Source organism: Arvicola amphibius, chromosome 5 (assembly GCF_903992535.2).
Source record: "Arvicola amphibius chromosome 5, mArvAmp1.2, whole genome shotgun sequence".
NCBI lineage: Eukaryota > Metazoa > Chordata > Mammalia > Rodentia > Cricetidae > Arvicola > Arvicola amphibius.
In genome coordinates, this window is record NC_052051.1 from 128707006 (window position 1) to 128725386 (window position 18381).

The 18381-nt window shown below is 42.8% G+C and overlaps 1 protein-coding gene across 4 annotated transcripts in view; it reads left to right on the forward strand.

Annotated features, from left to right (window-relative positions):
• Window positions 1-18381, forward strand: part of Snx24 (sorting nexin 24) — a 145124-nt gene that overhangs the window by 74948 nt on the left and 51795 nt on the right. For all 4 annotated transcript variants that reach the window (XM_038331807.2, XM_038331804.2, XM_038331805.2 and 1 more), the window contains one exon: window positions 12497-12580. In XM_038331807.2, the coding sequence (XP_038187735.1) occupies window positions 12518-12580 (63 nt within the window). In that variant the 5' untranslated portion in view covers window positions 12497-12517. The remainder of the gene's footprint in view (window positions 1-12496; window positions 12581-18381) is intronic.

Sequence of the window (18381 nt, forward strand, 5' to 3'; positions counted from 1 at the left end):
GGGATTACAGGCATGTACTAGCCTGCCCAGCTTTTTTTTAAAAAAAATTTAACAGAATTAACAGTATTATTTTATGTTAATAAATCTTATAAAATATGCATATGCTGTTATTAGTCCTTCCTTAAAACATTGCGTTATTTGTAATTTTTGTCATTGAAATGTACTTTTTAAGAAGAGTTTTGATGGCTGAGTAGTGGTGGCTCACTCCTTTAATCCCAGACTTGGGAGGCAGAGGCAGGAGTATCTCTGAGTTCGAGGCTAGCCTGGTCTACAGAGCAAGTTCCAGGACAGGCTCCAAAGCTACAGAGAAACCCTGTCTCAAAACAAACAAAAAACAACAAATAAAATAAAATAAAATAATGAACATATAATAACTTTGTCTTTGTTAAGGTTTCTCTTGCTACAATGAAGCACTGTGGCCATAAAGTAAGTTGGGGAGGAAAGGGTTTAGTTGGCTTACATGTCAGCATTGCTGTTTGTCCCTGAAGGAAGTCAGGACAGGAGCTCACACAGGGCAGGAACCTGGAGGCAGGAGCTGATGCAGAGGTCATGGAGAGGTGCTGCGTAGGCTTGCTTCCCCTAGCTTGTTCAGCTTACTTTTTCTTATAGAACCCAGGACCACCAGCCCAGGGATGGAGCCACCCACAATGGCTGGGCCTTTTCCCATCAGTCATTAATTAAGAAAATGCCCTACAGCTGAATCTTATGGAGGCCTCTTCTTCATTGTGGTTTCCTCCTTTCAGATAACTCTAGCTTGTATCAAGTTGACGTAAGCCTAGCCAGCACAATATGAAAATGAGAAGTAAGTCGTGTTTCAATTTTAGCATGGTACTATGTGCAACAAACAGTATATAATATTAGTATATTTTATGACTACATATTATAGAAGTAATCACCCTTTGTGCTTTGTGTTCAGTTGGTGTTGGTGTATGTGTGTGTGTGTGTGTGTGTGTGTGTGTGTATGTGTGTGGTGTTCCTATGTACGTGTGCCAGTACACTTGTGTGGGAATACATATACACACGTGTGTATGTAATGTGGAGACCAGAGGGTGGCCTCATGTGTCATGCCTAGGGCCACCATTTGTCTTCTTTAGAGAAGACTTTCATAACGGCCTGCAGCTCATCAATTAGGAACCCTATCAGTGAGTCTCAGGAACCCTCCTGGTGTCCCCTCCCCAGTACTAATCCAGTACTGGGATTATAAACCTTGCCATCATTTTTATGCGGGCGCCAGGGATTGAACTCATGTCCCGGTGCTTACTAGGCAAGTGCTTTACTAACTGAGCCATCCTTGCAGCTCCTCTACTATATTTTTCATGGGTATTGATTTAGAGTAAAGAGTTCTTTTGGTTTGTCTCCTGAAAAGCCATATAAGAACAGCAGATAAAACTTTTATTTCCAACCATCAACTATATTTAAATTGGATGTGCTGGCCCTGAGAGCCAGGCAAATTACTTCGTGGGAAATGTTTTTGGCGATGGTAGTGTTTTGGGTTTTTGTTGTTGTTGTTGTTTGGTTTTGACCCTGTTGGGATGATGCTGTGATTTTAGCCTTAGGAAAGCCAGTCTCAGCAAAGCTGTCCTGATGAGCAGAACTCTGGATGTGTAGAGAGCAAATCATGGCTAGAGGCATTAGCTCCATATTCTATGAACCATTTTGCCTAGAAAAAGACTTTGTCCAAAAGTTTCGTTTAGTCCTGTATGCACTGGTTCACAGGGAAATGCTTGCCAGTTCCACTACTACGCTGTCTCTGTGTAGAAAGAGAGAAAAGCACCCATTATGTGTAGGTTGGATAGGGGTTTGGACTGTGAGTGTCTGATGCACTAAGCCCAGGGGTAAGGTTTGCAAAGCAGGGCCAGCCTGCCGCAGTTCCACATTGTCTGACTTCCCCCATAGTTGCCTGCTTCTGACTTCCCGTGGACTCCTGGGGATGCCTGAATTAGAGCTTTCCGTGTTCCCTTTCTCTGGAGACTCCATATGGCATGTTATTACAGTAAGCAGCCCGTACAAAGAGCAGAAAGCCCTCAAAATGATTATATTTCTGCAAGTCAACACCTTTTCCTGAATCCATTGTTCCTTTTTAAAGCAGTCAGACAAATTAAGTGATTATGATATATCATGTAACTGGAGAATCTCTTTGTTTGGGGTAAAAGAAATCAATACAAGAAGCGCGTAGAGTGGCCTTTTCCTCTTTCCCAGCAGCTCCTTGCACATGGCTTCAGAAATGCTGATTCCACACGGAGAATGACAGTGATTCATGTCGAGACCCGGCTCATTAGAAACCCTCCTCCTCTCCCAGACCCTTGCCACTGGTATTGGCTCTGTAGATCTGGAAATTACAATTGGTTTGATACAGAACGTTAGCCGTAAATTTGTGGAAATAAATTTGGTCTAAACTGTGAGATAGTGCAGCATTTGTGTGGCTTCAGTGGGTTCATTTACGCCCAGCACAAGCCGGTGGATTGTTTCTGTGCATTCTGGGACGTGTTGTGGCTTCAGTGGGTTCATTTACGCCCAGCACAAGCCGGTGGATTGTTTCTGTGCATTCTGGGACGTGTTCTCGTGTTCTGCACTTGTATCTTCAGCACTGCCCACGATGACCATTTTGTTGGGAATCGCCCCTTGTCCCCCAGCATTCCCAGTTTCCTTTTCCTGGCTCCGTACTCATCCCTCATTCCAGGTAGCCACTTCCTAAAACTATTGCTGTGAAGAGACACCAGGGCCAAGGCAACTTATAAAAGCATTTAATTGAATACTCACCTAACAGTTTCCAAGGGTTAGTCCATGGCCGCCATGTCAGGGAGCTTGGCAGCCGGCAGGCAAGGAGGCAAGCATGGTGCCGGAGCAGTAGCTAAGAGCTTACTCCTGATCCATGAGCACTGACTGATGGAGTGGGGAGGCAGGGGGCAGGAGAGAAAGAAAAATATCAGGCTTTTGAAACATCAAAGGTGACACACTTCCTCCAACAAGGCCATAGCTCCTAATCCTTCCTAAACAGTTCTGCCAGTGGGGGACCAAGCATTCAAATATATTCGCCTATGGGGGCCATTCTTGTTTAACCCACCACACTGCCCTCCTGCGCAGCCTCCTGAGTGGGTGTTAGGGTTACAGACATACGCTACCATACCTAGCTTTGCCACTTTACTGTAAGGATTGACTGCAGACCCTTTGGCTGGGGTCCAGTGCATGCTAAATGCTCAAAAGCTATTTGGAGAAAAGGATCAAGGTACCATTATTATAGTGCAACACTTACAAGTGGAGTGACTTGATAGACATTTCCTCCTAAGGTCGTTAACGTCTCCAGGTTTTGAAGGAAGCTGATCATTGTGTGATCTTCAGGAGCTGCGTGTCTTCCTGCAAGAGGACATTTTAAAGACATCAGCACGTGCTTCATAACACCTGTCCTGGCCCAGAAGCCAATTTCCCATCACCAGGCACCTGGGCAAGGGGGGGCCTTGATTTAGTTGTGGCCTCCGTGTGTGGGTGGGCACAGAACTTGCTCAGGAACAAGACCTGCTCTCTGCCCGTCTTGCTGAGCACCGGAACGTAAGGCTAAGAGAGTCCTTTTGCAGCTGTTTGTGGCAGCCTTCTCGTCCCGGGATCCAGTAAAGGCGGAAAGTTCAGCCAGAGAGAACACAGGGGAGTCTTGGCTCTCATCGCCCCGGTGTCCACAGAAAGGGGATCTGGATGAAACAAGAGCTTCTCAGCCACATAAGCTTATACTGTCCACAACTTGAGATGAAGTTATCCATCCACACATACACATGTAATGTGTGTGTGTGTGTGTGTGTGTGTGTGTGTGTAAGTTGAGAGAAAGAGAGATTAAAGTATTTTTAAAATAAAGTTTTTCTTTTTAAGTGCAAATAAGTTGGGCATGGTGGCGCATGTCTTCCATCCCAGCACTTGGGAGGCAGAAGCAAGCAGATCACTTGAGTTTGAAGGTAGTCAGTGGGTTCCAGGGCAATCAGGGCTACATAAACCCTGTCTCAAAAAAGCAAAAGAAAAAAAATGCATATAAGAAACATCACATACCAAAATTAAGCAGATCCAAAGCCCATACATGTCCATGAGCATCTGCACCGTTAGAACAGCCGTTCTGTAGTGGTGAACCTCACAGTGGATTTTCCGCTTTCACTATGGAATGTATCTCTATGCACCTATCCACTACTGAAAATGAACAATCATGACAGTAAGAACCAGAAACTTAAATTAGCGTTATATCCTCCTTTATGGCTCATGTCCGTTACCTGCCTTCGTCCTGCAAAACTTTCAAGTTTTGATCTTTGGAATTGTGGGATTTAGCGAGACTGTTGCTGTTCAGAAATAGACAGAGCCCGTCATTCAGCTTCATGATATTCAGAAAAATCAGAACTGTGAATCACCTTAGACTCCACTTAGTTTCCTATCCCAAAGGATTCTGGAATGGATTGAGACTCATGCGTGTGCCTGTCTGTGTACAAGTGCTCTATGCACCTTATGCTATGGGTCTGTTCCGCCGCCAGTCTTAAGATGTCAGATGTGTTCCTGCCAGGAGACAAGAGGGACTCAGAGGCACCACAGGATGGCACACGTGGGTTCAAGCGGTGTCTGACTCTGGACTGCTCTTCTCTCCATGGCTTTGTGTGTTTCCTTCCGAGTAAGATTAAGTCTGAGAGTTTTGCCTTTTAATAAGAGGCCTCGTTTCAAAGTGGCTTACACAAATTTTAGATTCTCCTGAACAGTACATGTTTTAGATTTTTTATTTTTATTTTATGTATATGGGTGTTTTGCATGCCTGTGTAGTACTCATAGAGTATGTATGTAAACACACACATATGGGCAGTGATCATGAAGTACAGAAGAGGGTATCACATCCCCCTAGAACCGGAGTTATAGATGCCTGTGAGCCACCATGTGGGTGCTGAGCACCTAACCTAGATCCTCTGCAAGAGCAAGCGCCCAGTCTCTGAGTCATCTCTCCAGCCCACAGTACATTTCTGACCATCTTTTTGCCATCTGAATTTTGTACTGGCATAAGAAACATGTTATACTGTGTAATCTGCCTCTGTCATGCCTAATTTACTGGGCTTTCTTTCTCACAAAAGTAACTCATTTTACTCTTTACTCTAAGATTGCTGGGCTGCAATGAGGTATTTTCTTGTTCTTTCCAATTTGTCTTCCTGTGTTAGCTTCCTCGCATTGTAACAGCCCGTGAAGTAATCAGTTGGTACATGAGGTAGGAGGGCATTTTGGCTCTTAGATTTGAAGGATCCAGTCCACTGTCATGTGAATCTATTGCCTTTGGGCTATGGAAGGCAGCAAATCATAGCAGAGAGCAAGTAACATAGCAAGAATGTTCACCTTCTGATGCCTAGGAAGCAAAGAAAGAAGAGGAGGTACTGAGCCATGTCCTTTAAAGACACAACTTCAGTGACCAGAGGACTTCCCATAAGGCCCTCTTGTTAAGATTCTGGTACACTGGGCAGTGGTGGTGCACTCCTTTGATTCCAGCACTCAGGAGGCCGAGGTAGGTGGATCTCTGTATATTTGAGACTAGCCTGGTCTACAAAGCAAGTTCCAGGACAGCCAAGCCTGTTAGACAGAGAAGCCCTGTGTCAAAAAACTAAACAAACAAAAAATATTTGCACACACGCACACACACACACATGCAGATACACCCAAGCAGGTAGTACCTAGCTAAACAATTAACATCCATGCTTTTGTAGAACAGTTAAGATCCAGACTTTGGCATCTGGTCCCAATTCTCCACTCAACCTGTCTTGGTGCCAGGTGCTGTTTAAGGCATTGGCAGCATCAGGACATTTTGCAGGCCATTTTTTTTTTTTTTTTTTTATCTCAGGTCTGAAGGTCACCTTTGGAAGATCCAGAGATTTAATCTGACTCCCAGAGCATCATGAACCAGCAAACACTTTCTGAAACACTGACTATAGGTACTAAATCCTAAACTAAAATCCAGGGATGTGATTTGAGTCACTGGAATGACCAAGTGTTTTAATTTTGAATGGGCTTTGACAGAGGCGAATACACACTCCCTATGTGCACTGTCTGGGATCAGCTTCTCTGATGGTGGAGACAGAGATGGGTAGATGTGGTAGCTGAGTTACCTGAAGTCACCTTGTCCTCTCTCCAGTAACCTCCCTAAGAAAGCGTTTTACCAGCCATTATTTAAGTTAATGACATACATAGACATCATTATTGAGAAGTCTTATTAAAAATCAAGACTGTGTGGTAAGAGCCAGCTCTTCACAGACAGTGTCCATCAGCGTGATTGGGGGTGAGGTGGGGAGTAAAGAAGGAGATGGCTGTGGTGACAAGGTTCAGTAGGTAAGTTGCAGCTTCTGGAAGGTTTTGGAAGCAAATAAATTTTGTTCTCCACCCCAAGTCATGGGTCTGTAATTAGGGAACACAATCTATAGCTAAAGGCTAAGTAGTTTGTGGGAAGAAAGATGGATTCTTGTTTAACTATGTGATGAGTTGAGACAGGTTGTCTTTAGAAGCCCATGGAAACTGTCTTCTGCTTTCTTCTGGGGATTTTGTCCACTTCTTCATAAATAGCAATAATTTTCCCTCTTCTTGTTTGTCTTGCGACCAAGGCATGTGTTCTCTAGCACGGTCAAGAGTCCTGTCTTGTCATGTTTATTTCAATGGCAAAGATACTGTATCATTGTTATTTAGAGATTTGCCCAGTTAGTAAGTAGTGAAGATAAAATCTATTTTCATTCTAGTAGATCCTAAAGAAGAATGGGAAGGCCCAGAGAGCAACTCTCTTCTGGGATGGCTTATTGTTTAACAAATGTGATTTGTTAGCACAGTTCAAGCAAGCAAAGCCAGGGCAGCATTCATATTGTATTGAGTATCCAAGTCAAAGTCACATGATACTGAGGCTAATGAAAAACTGTGTAGACAATAATGCGTATGACCTGACGGGTTTGAATGCATTTTTTTCCTCACTGAATTGATTGATTGGCTTTGTGTCATACTGGTGATGTGATTGAAAAGAAGAAGAAAAACGAAGACTTTCATAATCAAATAATCAGTCAAAAGGCAGCCGCTAAAATCACCACTAGGGTTTAAGATTGAAAACCCGAAGCTGTGAAAGTATATCTAATCCAACAGTCCCACAAATACCAATAAACTCAAGAAAAATATTTCCTTCTGTCTCTACAGAAACGTTTCAGACATTGGACCTAACTGGCATCATTATTATGATGTCTGAAAGCAAAATACGTGCAGAGGAAAGATAAGATGTGCCCAGAGCCCCAGAGAACCAGGAATTGAAGCGTCACAGCTCTCGGGAATTCATATCCCTTCTCATGTCTTGTATCGCAATTTTTCAAGTCTCCGCTGACACCCAGGCACTTTGCAAAATGAACTTAGCTTAGCTGATCCCATCTTTGTGTTTCCTTCCCTTTCACGTTCAGCTTTCGCCATGAGGATGAGCTTAATTTTATAAAACATTTTTTTTGAAATTACCTGGCGTGAGTGAGAAGGAAACACGGAACACGCAACAAACCCACTTAGGAGTTTATTAGAAGGGGTGTGTACAGGCCTGGGGAATTGGTGTGCAGAGAGAGAAAGAAAGATAGCGTGTCCAGCTTTTTAAAAGCTGCCTATTGTGTGTGCACAGGGGGTTGGCGTGACTGCGTCATACACAGATGACGGGCTCATGCACGCGCACAAGGGCATAGCTGAGTCATAGTGGATGTAACCATGCATGCGTGCACGTGGGTCACTCGGGGCCCTTTAATATTAAGGCACTTCTGCCTGAGGGCTTGTCTGCACATGCGTGACTCTAGAATCCTGAAGTATCAGCCTTATGTGACTGGAATTATTACATTTTTAAATTTAAAATTATATTTATTAGTGTGTGTGTGCACACACACATGCACATATGCGTGTGCATTCCTGCACTCACATCTTTGACTACATATGTTGTGTGGAGGACTGCCTTGTGGAATTGATCTGCTCCTTCTACTTTTACTTGGGTTCTGGGGATCAAAGAGGTCACCAGGTTTATGCACCAAGTGCCTTTACCTATTTAGCCATCATGCTAAAAATAAAAGTTTTCTTTAAATCAAAAGATTTAAAGGAAAATTGTAATTTTTATTAAATTTCAAAGAAAATTAGCATATATGTGTAATATATGTGTGTAATATATATTATATATGTTATTAAGTACACACTGGGAAACTCCTGTTTTCCTGCATGCGGCAGCTTTTTAGCAGCGTGCTTTGACAGCCAATCATGTCAAGGGAGGAAATTCTCACCCGAGTTCCTTTTCTTTTAATTAACATTTTTATGTTATGTATATGGATGCGTACCACATGTGTTCCTGGTGCCAGAAAAGGGTAGCAGATCTCCTGGTACTGGAATTACAGGTGGTTGTGAGCCATTATATGGTGCTGGGAATTGAACCTGGGTCCTCTGGAAGAGTAACCGGTGCTCACAAACACTGAGCCATCTCTCCAGCTCCTCAAGTTTCCTCTTTCATCTAGTTCCTTCCCAGTACACCTCATCTCTTCTGCTTGTATCATTTTTTTTCCCCAAAGGCTTTATCTATATCATGTCTTTTCTCATGTTTTTCCTTCCCATGGTCATTTTCTTTTTAAATGAAAATAGTTAATTTTTCATATAATGTATTTTGATCATGCTTTCCCCTCCTTCATCTCCTCCCCAATTCTCTCTACCTCCCCACCCATTCAGCTCCACACCTTCCTTCTCTCTCTCTTTTTAGAAAACAATCAAGCATATAAAACGAACAAACAAGAGTAGGACAAAACGACAGAGAGACAAAGAGAAAGTATGAGAAGCACATACACAAGCAGCCACACACACGAAACCCATTAATAACACAAAATTCATTGTATGTGTATACTGACAAAGTTTTAACATACTTACAACCTGTTGTGTAATAATAATTGTCTTCCCATTCCATTCTCAATGTACAGATCGACTCTAAGAACTGAGCACAGTAATGAATAGTTACCACTAGTCTGTGTTGTGTGTGTTTAAGTATATTTGTGTGTGTTTGTATGTGTGTGTGTATTTATGTTTTCACTGTGCAATCAAGAAGTGTGCTTGGAACTGTAGAAGGGGTAAGCATTGCTTCCTAACCATTGAGTGTGTGCTGCTCGGTTATATCAAGCAAAGCTTGGTACCACATCATGTTGTATTTAGTTTGTTTTATATTTGAACCTTTATATTGTATATAGTTTTGGGGGGGAGTGGTGTCAGAAACCATGGGAATATACAGCAGGTAACAACTAATGTTCAGATGTCAACCCACCAGAGGAATGATTCTCTCATGGAGGAGAATCCCATCTAAGCAGAGCCTATGGGAACACCACCGACTCTGGAAACTGTTGCTCCTGTCTGTCATTTCACATTTGCTAAACCAACACCTGCACTGTAGTGTATAATTTCATATGATGTGTATTTGTAATCTCATGATTGTTTCTCAATCTTACGGGCACAAATACCTATGGATGGTCAGGAAGATGATTTCTCATTAAGCTGTATAATTTTGATATATAGAAAAATATACTAGGATATAACATATCTATTGTCCCATGAGGACTGTAAAACACTTAAAAGCCTGCTTTGTTCCTTTTACTCAAACTATACATAATTAGCTCATTTTTACTTCAGAGCAAGTTCAAACTAGATGGAATGTTTCTGTAAATAGATCATAAGTTAAAAACTTTACAGATATGCACGTGGTCAGAGTTGCAGATGTCTAATTAAGGTTATTAACACAAACCAACCTAAAGAAAACATGCCAATTCTTTGCTTGCCAAGACTGGCTTATAAGAACTGACTTTCTGTACAGATCACTCTGCAGCGTATCTCACAGGGTCCTGTGTTCCCTGTCTCTGCTCACAGTCTTATACCTTGAACCTTGAAACCTTGCACTGTCATGGTAAAGGCTCAGCTCCTTATCAGTTACCCAAGGAATGTGCTATGACCAATGAGATGTAACTCTTGTAACTTTTTTCGTATTGACTCAAGCTTCCTGTAAAAAATGTATTTAAGCCAGGTGAACAAAGAAGCAAGGGAGAATTGGATAGAATTACTCCTGTCCTTAAAAGGGACAGCTTGTACCATGTACAGAACCCAAATATTTTCTTAGGAGAGGCTTGAATTATTCATTAGATGTTTCTAGTCTGGTATAAGCATTTTTCTATGCTTGGAGGTAACATGCTTTGGGTATGTCCATGGGTAATTTCTCTTGACTGTGTTAGCTGAGGTGGGAAGATATACGCACTGTGGGTAGCAACACTCCCTAGGCAGCAGATACTAACATTTCTAAGAATGGAGAAAGTGAACTGAGTGAGCACTAGTGTGTATCCATCCTCTCCATTTTGTTGTTATTCTGGGGTTCTTTTGTTTTTGTTTTTTTAGACAGTGCCTCTCCGTGTTGTCTTGGAACTGTCTATGTGCATCAGGCTGGCCTTAAACTCACAAGTGTTGGGATTAAAAGTGTGTGCCACCACCACCCAGCTTTCTTCTCTGTTCTTGCTTGTGATCTAGTGTGACCAATTCTCTCAAGCTCTTGTCTCTTGCAGTGACTTCCCAGACCTGAAGGACTGCAGACTAGAATTCTGAGCCAAATAAATCCTTTCTCCTTCAAGTTGCTTTTCCCAGGTTATTTTATTACAATAACAAGAAAAGAAGAACACACTTTGCAAACCTGGGGGTAAGGCTGGAGAGACAGCCCAGTGGTTAAGAACTCTTGTTATTCTTGCTCAGGGTCTCGGTTTGTTTCCCAACACCTACATTAGACTATTCAGAACCACCAGTATCGTCCAGGGGGATCTGATGCCCTCTTCTGGCTCATGCAGGCACTGCATATATATTGTACTCATGTCTGAAGGTGACGCCGTAGGTTGAGCGTTACTGATATCTGTCCTTTGGATTCTTCAGCCAATTAAAGGGGCTGTTGTGATGCAACCCCAAGTAACCAGACCCGGACAGTTTTATCAGCTCAGTGGCTGGAAACGACTTTGATTCTTGCCACGTTGTTTTGATCAATGAAGGGGGACGCCAGGTTGAAGCTGCCTGCCTCTTGAATCTGTTTCTGGAAACGTCTTTCTAGTTCTCTTTGTGAGAGGCTCTTGCAAGAAGGATTATTTCTTTGGTGAATTACTAACCAATTAACTAATTCTAATCCTAGGAAGCAATGGATGTGTATCTAAGAGTTAGCATATGCATATTTTAAAAGAAAATAAGAAAAGTATTGAGGAAGAATTCTTAAAGAAATGAAATGTTAATATGAGATATTGATTAAATTGATAAACTTTTTCCAGTAAAATTTTTTTAAAAGCAGTTTTTTTTAAACTGAGTCTTACAGTGGGAGAATCTGTGATTCAAAGACACAAAAGTACAGGTAGTGTTTATGTTTGATAGTAAGTCTGAATTAAAATAGTTGTTGCATACAAAGCAGAAATACAGGGCCATCGGGCTCTATTTTCATATTGAAAGTATAGAAACTTTCGTGTCCTATGTTAAATACAAATACATACTATATTTTGGATAAACGGGGTTTTTTTTGTTGTTGTTGTTTTTTGTTCTGTGATGTCCTTTGTTCTTATCAAGGGTTAATTCAAACTGGAACTCAAACTTGCCAATATTCTCTCATCTCGGGGTTTACAAACTCTCACTTAGCAAAACGGTGAGGGTGAGGCAGAGACTCGGGAATAGCCCTGGCTCTTCATCTCCTGCCAGGTGCTCCTCCCTTGCAAAGCAAAGTCTTGTTTCCACGACATCTCTCAGTACCTTTCAGCGCTGTTCCCAGTCTTGACCCACTGACCCAAGGATCAAGAAAATGTCATGTTAGTGCCTACTAATTAGTGTGCCCAGAGTACCTCCGCCTCTGGCCTCTCAACCTTTTGGAAGTGAGAGCACAGGCTGTCACTCACATCAGGCGGGGGGGGGGGGGGGGGGGGAGGGGGGATGGGGGGGATGAGCCCTCCCTGCATTTGCCCTGTTTTGCAAACAGCAGGATAAGCCCAGCTGAGACTAGAGACGAATATGCAGGTTAGGAAGAAATTAACCTAAAATGCACCGCTGTTTGCATGATTGTCTCAGATGACACCTGCCTTCCTTGAAGTCCCAGTCAGGGTGTTCTGTGACTGTGTCCTCAGAGGTCTAGCTTTTGCAACACACTCTCAGCTCAGTGCCGTCATTGTCATTTGATGAAGTCATTTCAAGGGAAGGATATTCTCTGCATAAAAAATGAATTAGCATTTCAGTGCATGGGAGTTTCCCCGTCCGTAGACACATTCTTGGAGAATGCTGGGAGTTAGTGAGTGAGGATTTGGTTCGAGGGCTCATTAATCAGTGCTGTTGGGTCAGGGTCTCCTGAGCCTCTGGGTTTGGGGAGAATCAGCTTCTGTAATTAAAGGGATGAAATATATCACAGTCACAAACTTACCACATCGACAGTTGAGGGGTTTGAACTAGTGGAATTAATCTCCTTTAATTTTTTTCCCCTTAGGTGTTTAAAATAGAAGTGCTAATGAATGGAAGAAAACATTTTGTTGAGAAAAGGTACAGCGAATTCCATGCCTTGCACAAAAAGGTAATCTTTGGTTTTATGTTTTTCTCCTTTTCTCTGTGTGGCCCATGATATAATGTTAAGATTCCATTCTGTGTTCCTCAGAACACTGACTGTCTGCTGTGTATGTAGTTTCTTTATAATGGCATTAATTTCCTTTTAAAATCGATTGTTCAATTAGTGTGTTTGGTTTTTATTTTTAAATAAGTGGGTTTCCTGTCACAATTGCTTGCATATGCACATCTGCAGTGAAAGCTGTTTGCAGTACATTGCATCAAAAATTAAAGGTTTATAATGAATAAGATCAACGCCCTCATCTGTCTAAGAAATTACATTTAATGTTCTTTACAAAAAACACAAGAAATCACTATGCAGCAAGAAATTTATTAAATTCAACTTAATTGTTGTGTACTTAGACATGCTTATGTGTTCACATAGAGTACATGGAAAAGAATCCCATCCCCCGTCCCCCGCCCATGGCTGTCCTCAGAGTTGTGAAGAGCAACTATACCAGAATGATCGGTGCTTTAGCTCCAGGTCCTTCTCAAAGTCATGGAGTAAAGAAACAGAAGTGCAAAAGAAGTAACTGATACTCAGGAAGAAATGGTCACTAAGGAATTGAAAATAAATACTTAAAAAACCCTCCAAACCAGGCTAAATTTTTTATGGGTTATGTATTACTTGGGTGCTAAATTTTTCATAATAACTTGAAATACCTAATGAGATTTCCTGGAAAAAAAATCACAAGTATTGAGTCAGTTCAAATTTATCATTTTTCTTTCCACATATCTGTGAACAGGAGTATATCATACATATATAAATAATTTATATGTGTATATAAATGTTATAGTCGCACATGTGAAATATATGTATGAAACACATGGATGCATGCCATAATTAGATAGTTTGGCAAGAAGCCAGAAATGGGTTGTTAGGAGAATCTTTTAGTTTTATGCTTTTTAATGTCTATGTATTTATTCTGGGACACATCACTGCATAAAAAAAATGTCATAATGTGATGATTCTGGATTAAAAGGCTTTTAGAACATTGTAAAAAAGTTTTTCCACTTTAATCAGAGAATAGAGAATTAAGTCTAAACCGAAACATTAGTGAGCCTGTTTCCCTGTTCTCTGTTTTGAGATTTTTGTCTGTCTAATTTCAAACAGGGTCTTGCTCTGGCTGGCTTAGACTCTACAGGTACCCCTCTGTTCCTCCTCCTGAGTGCTGGGCTTGGCCTGCACCACCAGGCCCGCTCCCTCGCTTCTTCTTAGAGATGTTCTAAACTTTTCTGTTAGGATGGCAAATCATTTAATTAAGTAAATTTAATTCTCCAGTCAGCATTCCATCAAGTTCAGGTTTCCTTCTGGAGAAACCATGCAAATTCCTACAGATTTCCATCAGATGTTGCCAGGTGTACCACGATTAATAAAAACCCAGAGACAGATATTGGGGTTCAACCTGAAGGTCAGAAAAGCAAAACAGCCAGCCACTGGCTCTTACCTCTTCCTCAGTCTGAAATGACGATCCTGCTTCCAGGAATCCTCAGAATGAGACTGTGTCTGAGAACTGTCTCCTCCCTTCTCGAAGGCTGGGATTAAAGGTGTGCACCACTACTGCCCGGTTTCTGTGACATACTAGTTGCCCAGTTTCTGTGACAAGCTAGTGTGGCTACTGGGATTAAAGGTGTGTGTCACCACTACCTGGTGTGTACGGCTGATTAGGGCGGCTGTTTTATTCTCTGAACTTCAGGAAAGCTTTATTTATTAAAATACAAATGAAATATCGCTACAGCCAGGAGACTTTTGTTTTAAAAAGCACCAGCCCCAGGGACCTCAGAGAGAAACAAACATAAAATTGGGGTCCATCTTCTTCATGGGATTCTATTTTGTTTGGTTTCAGGAGCAAACAAATTCCTCTAGGAACCTGGTAAGCTAAGTCCCTACAGGAGGTTGAGGTCAGGTCTCTCCATCTGCACACAGCTTCTCCCTGCCAGTCTAGCCTGGCCAGCTTGTCAGGTACAAGCCCCTTCCTAACCCACTAGGTCAGCATGAAGTACTCCCCAACCAGCCCAGCCCAGCTGAGCTCTCCAGATACCAGGGGATCGACCCCATAACAGACACAGCAGGGTAACTGCCAATTAGGCTGGCCCTGTCCATGGGGCAGCACACAGATGCTACTTGTGTGCAGACCGGCTTGCTCACGTTCTGCCCTAGGACTTTTTTTTTACCCCCTTGTCAGCAATCAAGCATTGTAAAAAAAAAAAAAAAAATCCTGTACTTTCTCTTGGACTTGTTCTTTCAATTTCTGCAGTTCTATTATTTACTAACTTTGTCCAGTTTCTCATAATGAAGCTTGTTAGAGTAGATTGAGGAGTAATTCTCAAATCTCTGTGACAGAATTGAAGACATCCTTCTAGTCACGTGGTGCTCCAGTTTGGGGGCAGGGACAGACTGTTGGTAGACCGTGCTGCTTGACTTTGTGGGACCACCACTGCCGTGTTAGAATGGTAGAAAGGCAAGGCCAGAAGGCAAATGCGTGCATTAGTGAGATGTAAAAGTGTGTATCCCTCTGTAATCTTAACTATAAAACTGCTCAGAAGCACCGTAGCAGGGAAGACTGAATGGAGAGCCTTGTGCAGGCTTTAAGGCGCTGCTCCCCTCTGGGCAAGCCTTGTCATCCAGCTGTGCTTTTGTCACCCTCTGAAGTGCAGTTCCCCTCTGTATGCTGTGAATATGTCTTATTACCATTGGTTAATAAAGAAGTAGCTTTGGCCTATAGCAGGGCAGAATAGAGCTAGGTGGAAAAGACAAACTGAATGCAGGGAGAAAGAAGGTGGAGTCAGGTAGATGCCATGTAGTATAGCTGCCAAAGGAGAAACATGCTGGAACCTTACCAGTAGTCCATAGCCTTGTGGTGATATGTAGATTAATAGAAATGGGTTTATTTAGGATGGAAGAGCTAGCTGGAAATAAGCCTGAGCCACTGACCAAACAGTGTTGTAATTAATATAGTTTACATGTGATTATTCAGGTCTGGGTGGCCAGGAAGCATAAGAACAGTCTCCTCCTACAACCCTACACTACATACACCACACACACTAAATATACACACACATAAACACCACATACTACATACACACACACCACACACTACATACACATACACCACACACATTAAATATACACACACCACATACCACATACGCACACTACATACACAGACATACCAAACACACTAAATATACACACACCACTTATACACACACCATACACACACCACATATGTACACACACACACAATGACAACGCTTAGAACTAACAGTTCAAGGTTCAGAGTATTGAAGGTCCTTCTGACCTTTCTCTTACCTGACCTTTCTAGAATGTCACTAGGTCCTACCATCTTGTTCTTCCACATCCCTGTGATGAGCACCCCTTGGTTTTTTCACTGTCACCCCAGAGCAGTACTATTTTGTATTCTGTCAACAGTCTGCCCCTCATCTTTTTCCCTTTTCTCTACTCCATGTCAGTTTGCCTGCATTTTCAGACCTTTCTCTGCTCTCACTGATGTGGGCTTGAACTGTCTACTGTGCCACAGATGGTGACTCCCGGGACAGTGTTCTCAAACCTTGTGTTAGTTTCCCATTGCTGTTACAGCAAATAACAACAGAAAGGACAACTTAAAACAAGGCACATTTATTACCTTGCGCTAAGTGGGTGGACAGGGCTGCATTCCCATAGGAGAGTCCATTTCCTGCCGGTTGTAGCTCCAAGCAGCTGCCCACATTCCTCCTGCCCCTTTCCATCCTCCAAGCTGGCAGTCACCATCCCTCCTGCTTCCACCTCCCTCCTGTCATCTCCCATCTTCACAGCCCACATTGGGCCCATCCCAATAGTAATCCAGGATAGCCATTTCATATCAACATCCTGCATTTAAATCCTGTTTGTAAAGCCCCTTTCTGCACAGGAGCACCACTCATGGGCTCTGGGGATGAGGGGTCTCAGGTGTTTTTGAAGGCATCATCATTCTCTCTACAGTCTTCCAACAGTCTACTGGCCAGCCCTGCTTCTCCTAAGAAAAGTTCCTGTTAGCCACACCCAAACACGTCCTGTAGAGGCCCGCACTTCCCTGTCTTTGCCAGGCTAAATGCCCATCATCTGCCCATGTGTTAAAAACAAAGCAGGACATTCAAGTTCTTCAGCGCCAGCTGCCTGTTTTTTAATCTTTTATTTCCCCTTGAAACACCTGTTCCACTTAACACAGACATTTCTACTTAAACAATTAAAATTATGTCTGAACACAATCAAAGCTATCCCATATCTCCAGCTGGGTTCCAGGTTGCCTGAAAGCTCATTGTTCCCTCACAGGCTACAATGTCAGGTGTGTATTGCTGCGCCTGCCCACCCCCCCCCCCCCCCGCACGCTCCCACCCCTACCCTGGCCTCAGTCTTCTCCTTTGTATTTTCCACAGAGTTAACTATCTGCTGTCTGGGATATTGGAGAGCATCATATGTGTTCTGTATGAACGTTTATGTTATTGGAAATTTAACCCCAGGTTCCTCTAAATCTCGGTTCCTGTGTAGCTTCTGCTGTGCTCGGAGGAGGTAGGGGCGGCAAACCAAACGACTTTATTCTGTTCTTTGGAACAAGATGTTCCCTGGCTCAGGCACAGACTCTTGTGAGGGTCGTCCTTTAAGTGTGTGAAGACACCAGCCCCGTACCCCACTCACCCCCACCCCTGCCAAGTCATTCATCACTTTCCATGGCCGCGCCTTCAGAGAGCTGTGCTGTCCTAGGCCCCAGACTCTGCCCCACACTGCAGACTTCTGAGCGTGGTTGTCTTCATGCTTTTCCAGCTGTTTTCTGTCAGCCCCAGCCCACCCCTTTATTCACAACGTTTTCAGGGAAGTATGGGGCTGGTTCATTTTCAAATTAACTATCCTCATCTTTTGTTATTGCCTCCTTAGGGTTTGAGTCCAATATCACGTTCTCTTTTATTCAATGTAATGAAGCACACATTTCAGATGACCCAGAAAACTGCTCTGTGGGATCAAACCAAGAGAGCAGCACCCATGTACCAACCCTGAGGGAACCCTGAGAAGACTGAGGTGATAGAATACAGGAAGGGTTATCTCATGGCAACCCCCCTCCAAATAGCTCTGCTTGCTTCTTTTTCTTTCTTTTCTTTTCTTTCTTTTTCTTTTTTGTCTCTGCTTCTTTAGATGCTTTTGTTTCCATTCTTTTTTATTTCTGTCCTTCATAAAATTGTCTTTGAACTTTTCTGGGGGAACATAATAGGTTTTTCTAGCCATGTCATATGCATGTAGGTTTTTTCTGTCTGTAATAAGTTCTCAATGAGTTCTAACAATGTCAGAAGGGAAAGGGAATGGCTCCATACTGAAAAGGTACATGTGCGTGCGCGTGTGCAAACGTTTATCTGTACACACATCAGAGAGGTCCCTTGCCCAGATGCTGCGTAGCAGGACAGTTAATCATCAGAAGTAGACAAGGAGTATTTATCTTGCGAGCAGCTGAGCCCTCCTGGAAACCTATTGTCTTGGGTTTGTATCTCATCTAAATTCTTGACCCCCTCCAGATGTGTCGTGGAGAAAGTCTGTGTGTTGTTCAGTTCCCTCCATACCCTTCTGTAAACAGAAAGGAAAAATGCCTTCAGTGCTGTGTCCTCGAGGTGCAGAGAGAAAACTGGAGAGACAGGGTGTAGAGCATTTGTAGGGGGCCAAAGTCAGGTTGTAAGGCTTGCACAGTCGTCTTGCCTCCCCTTGCCCCCTTTTAGAAACACTCCTGTGTGGTACATCCCCACCCACTA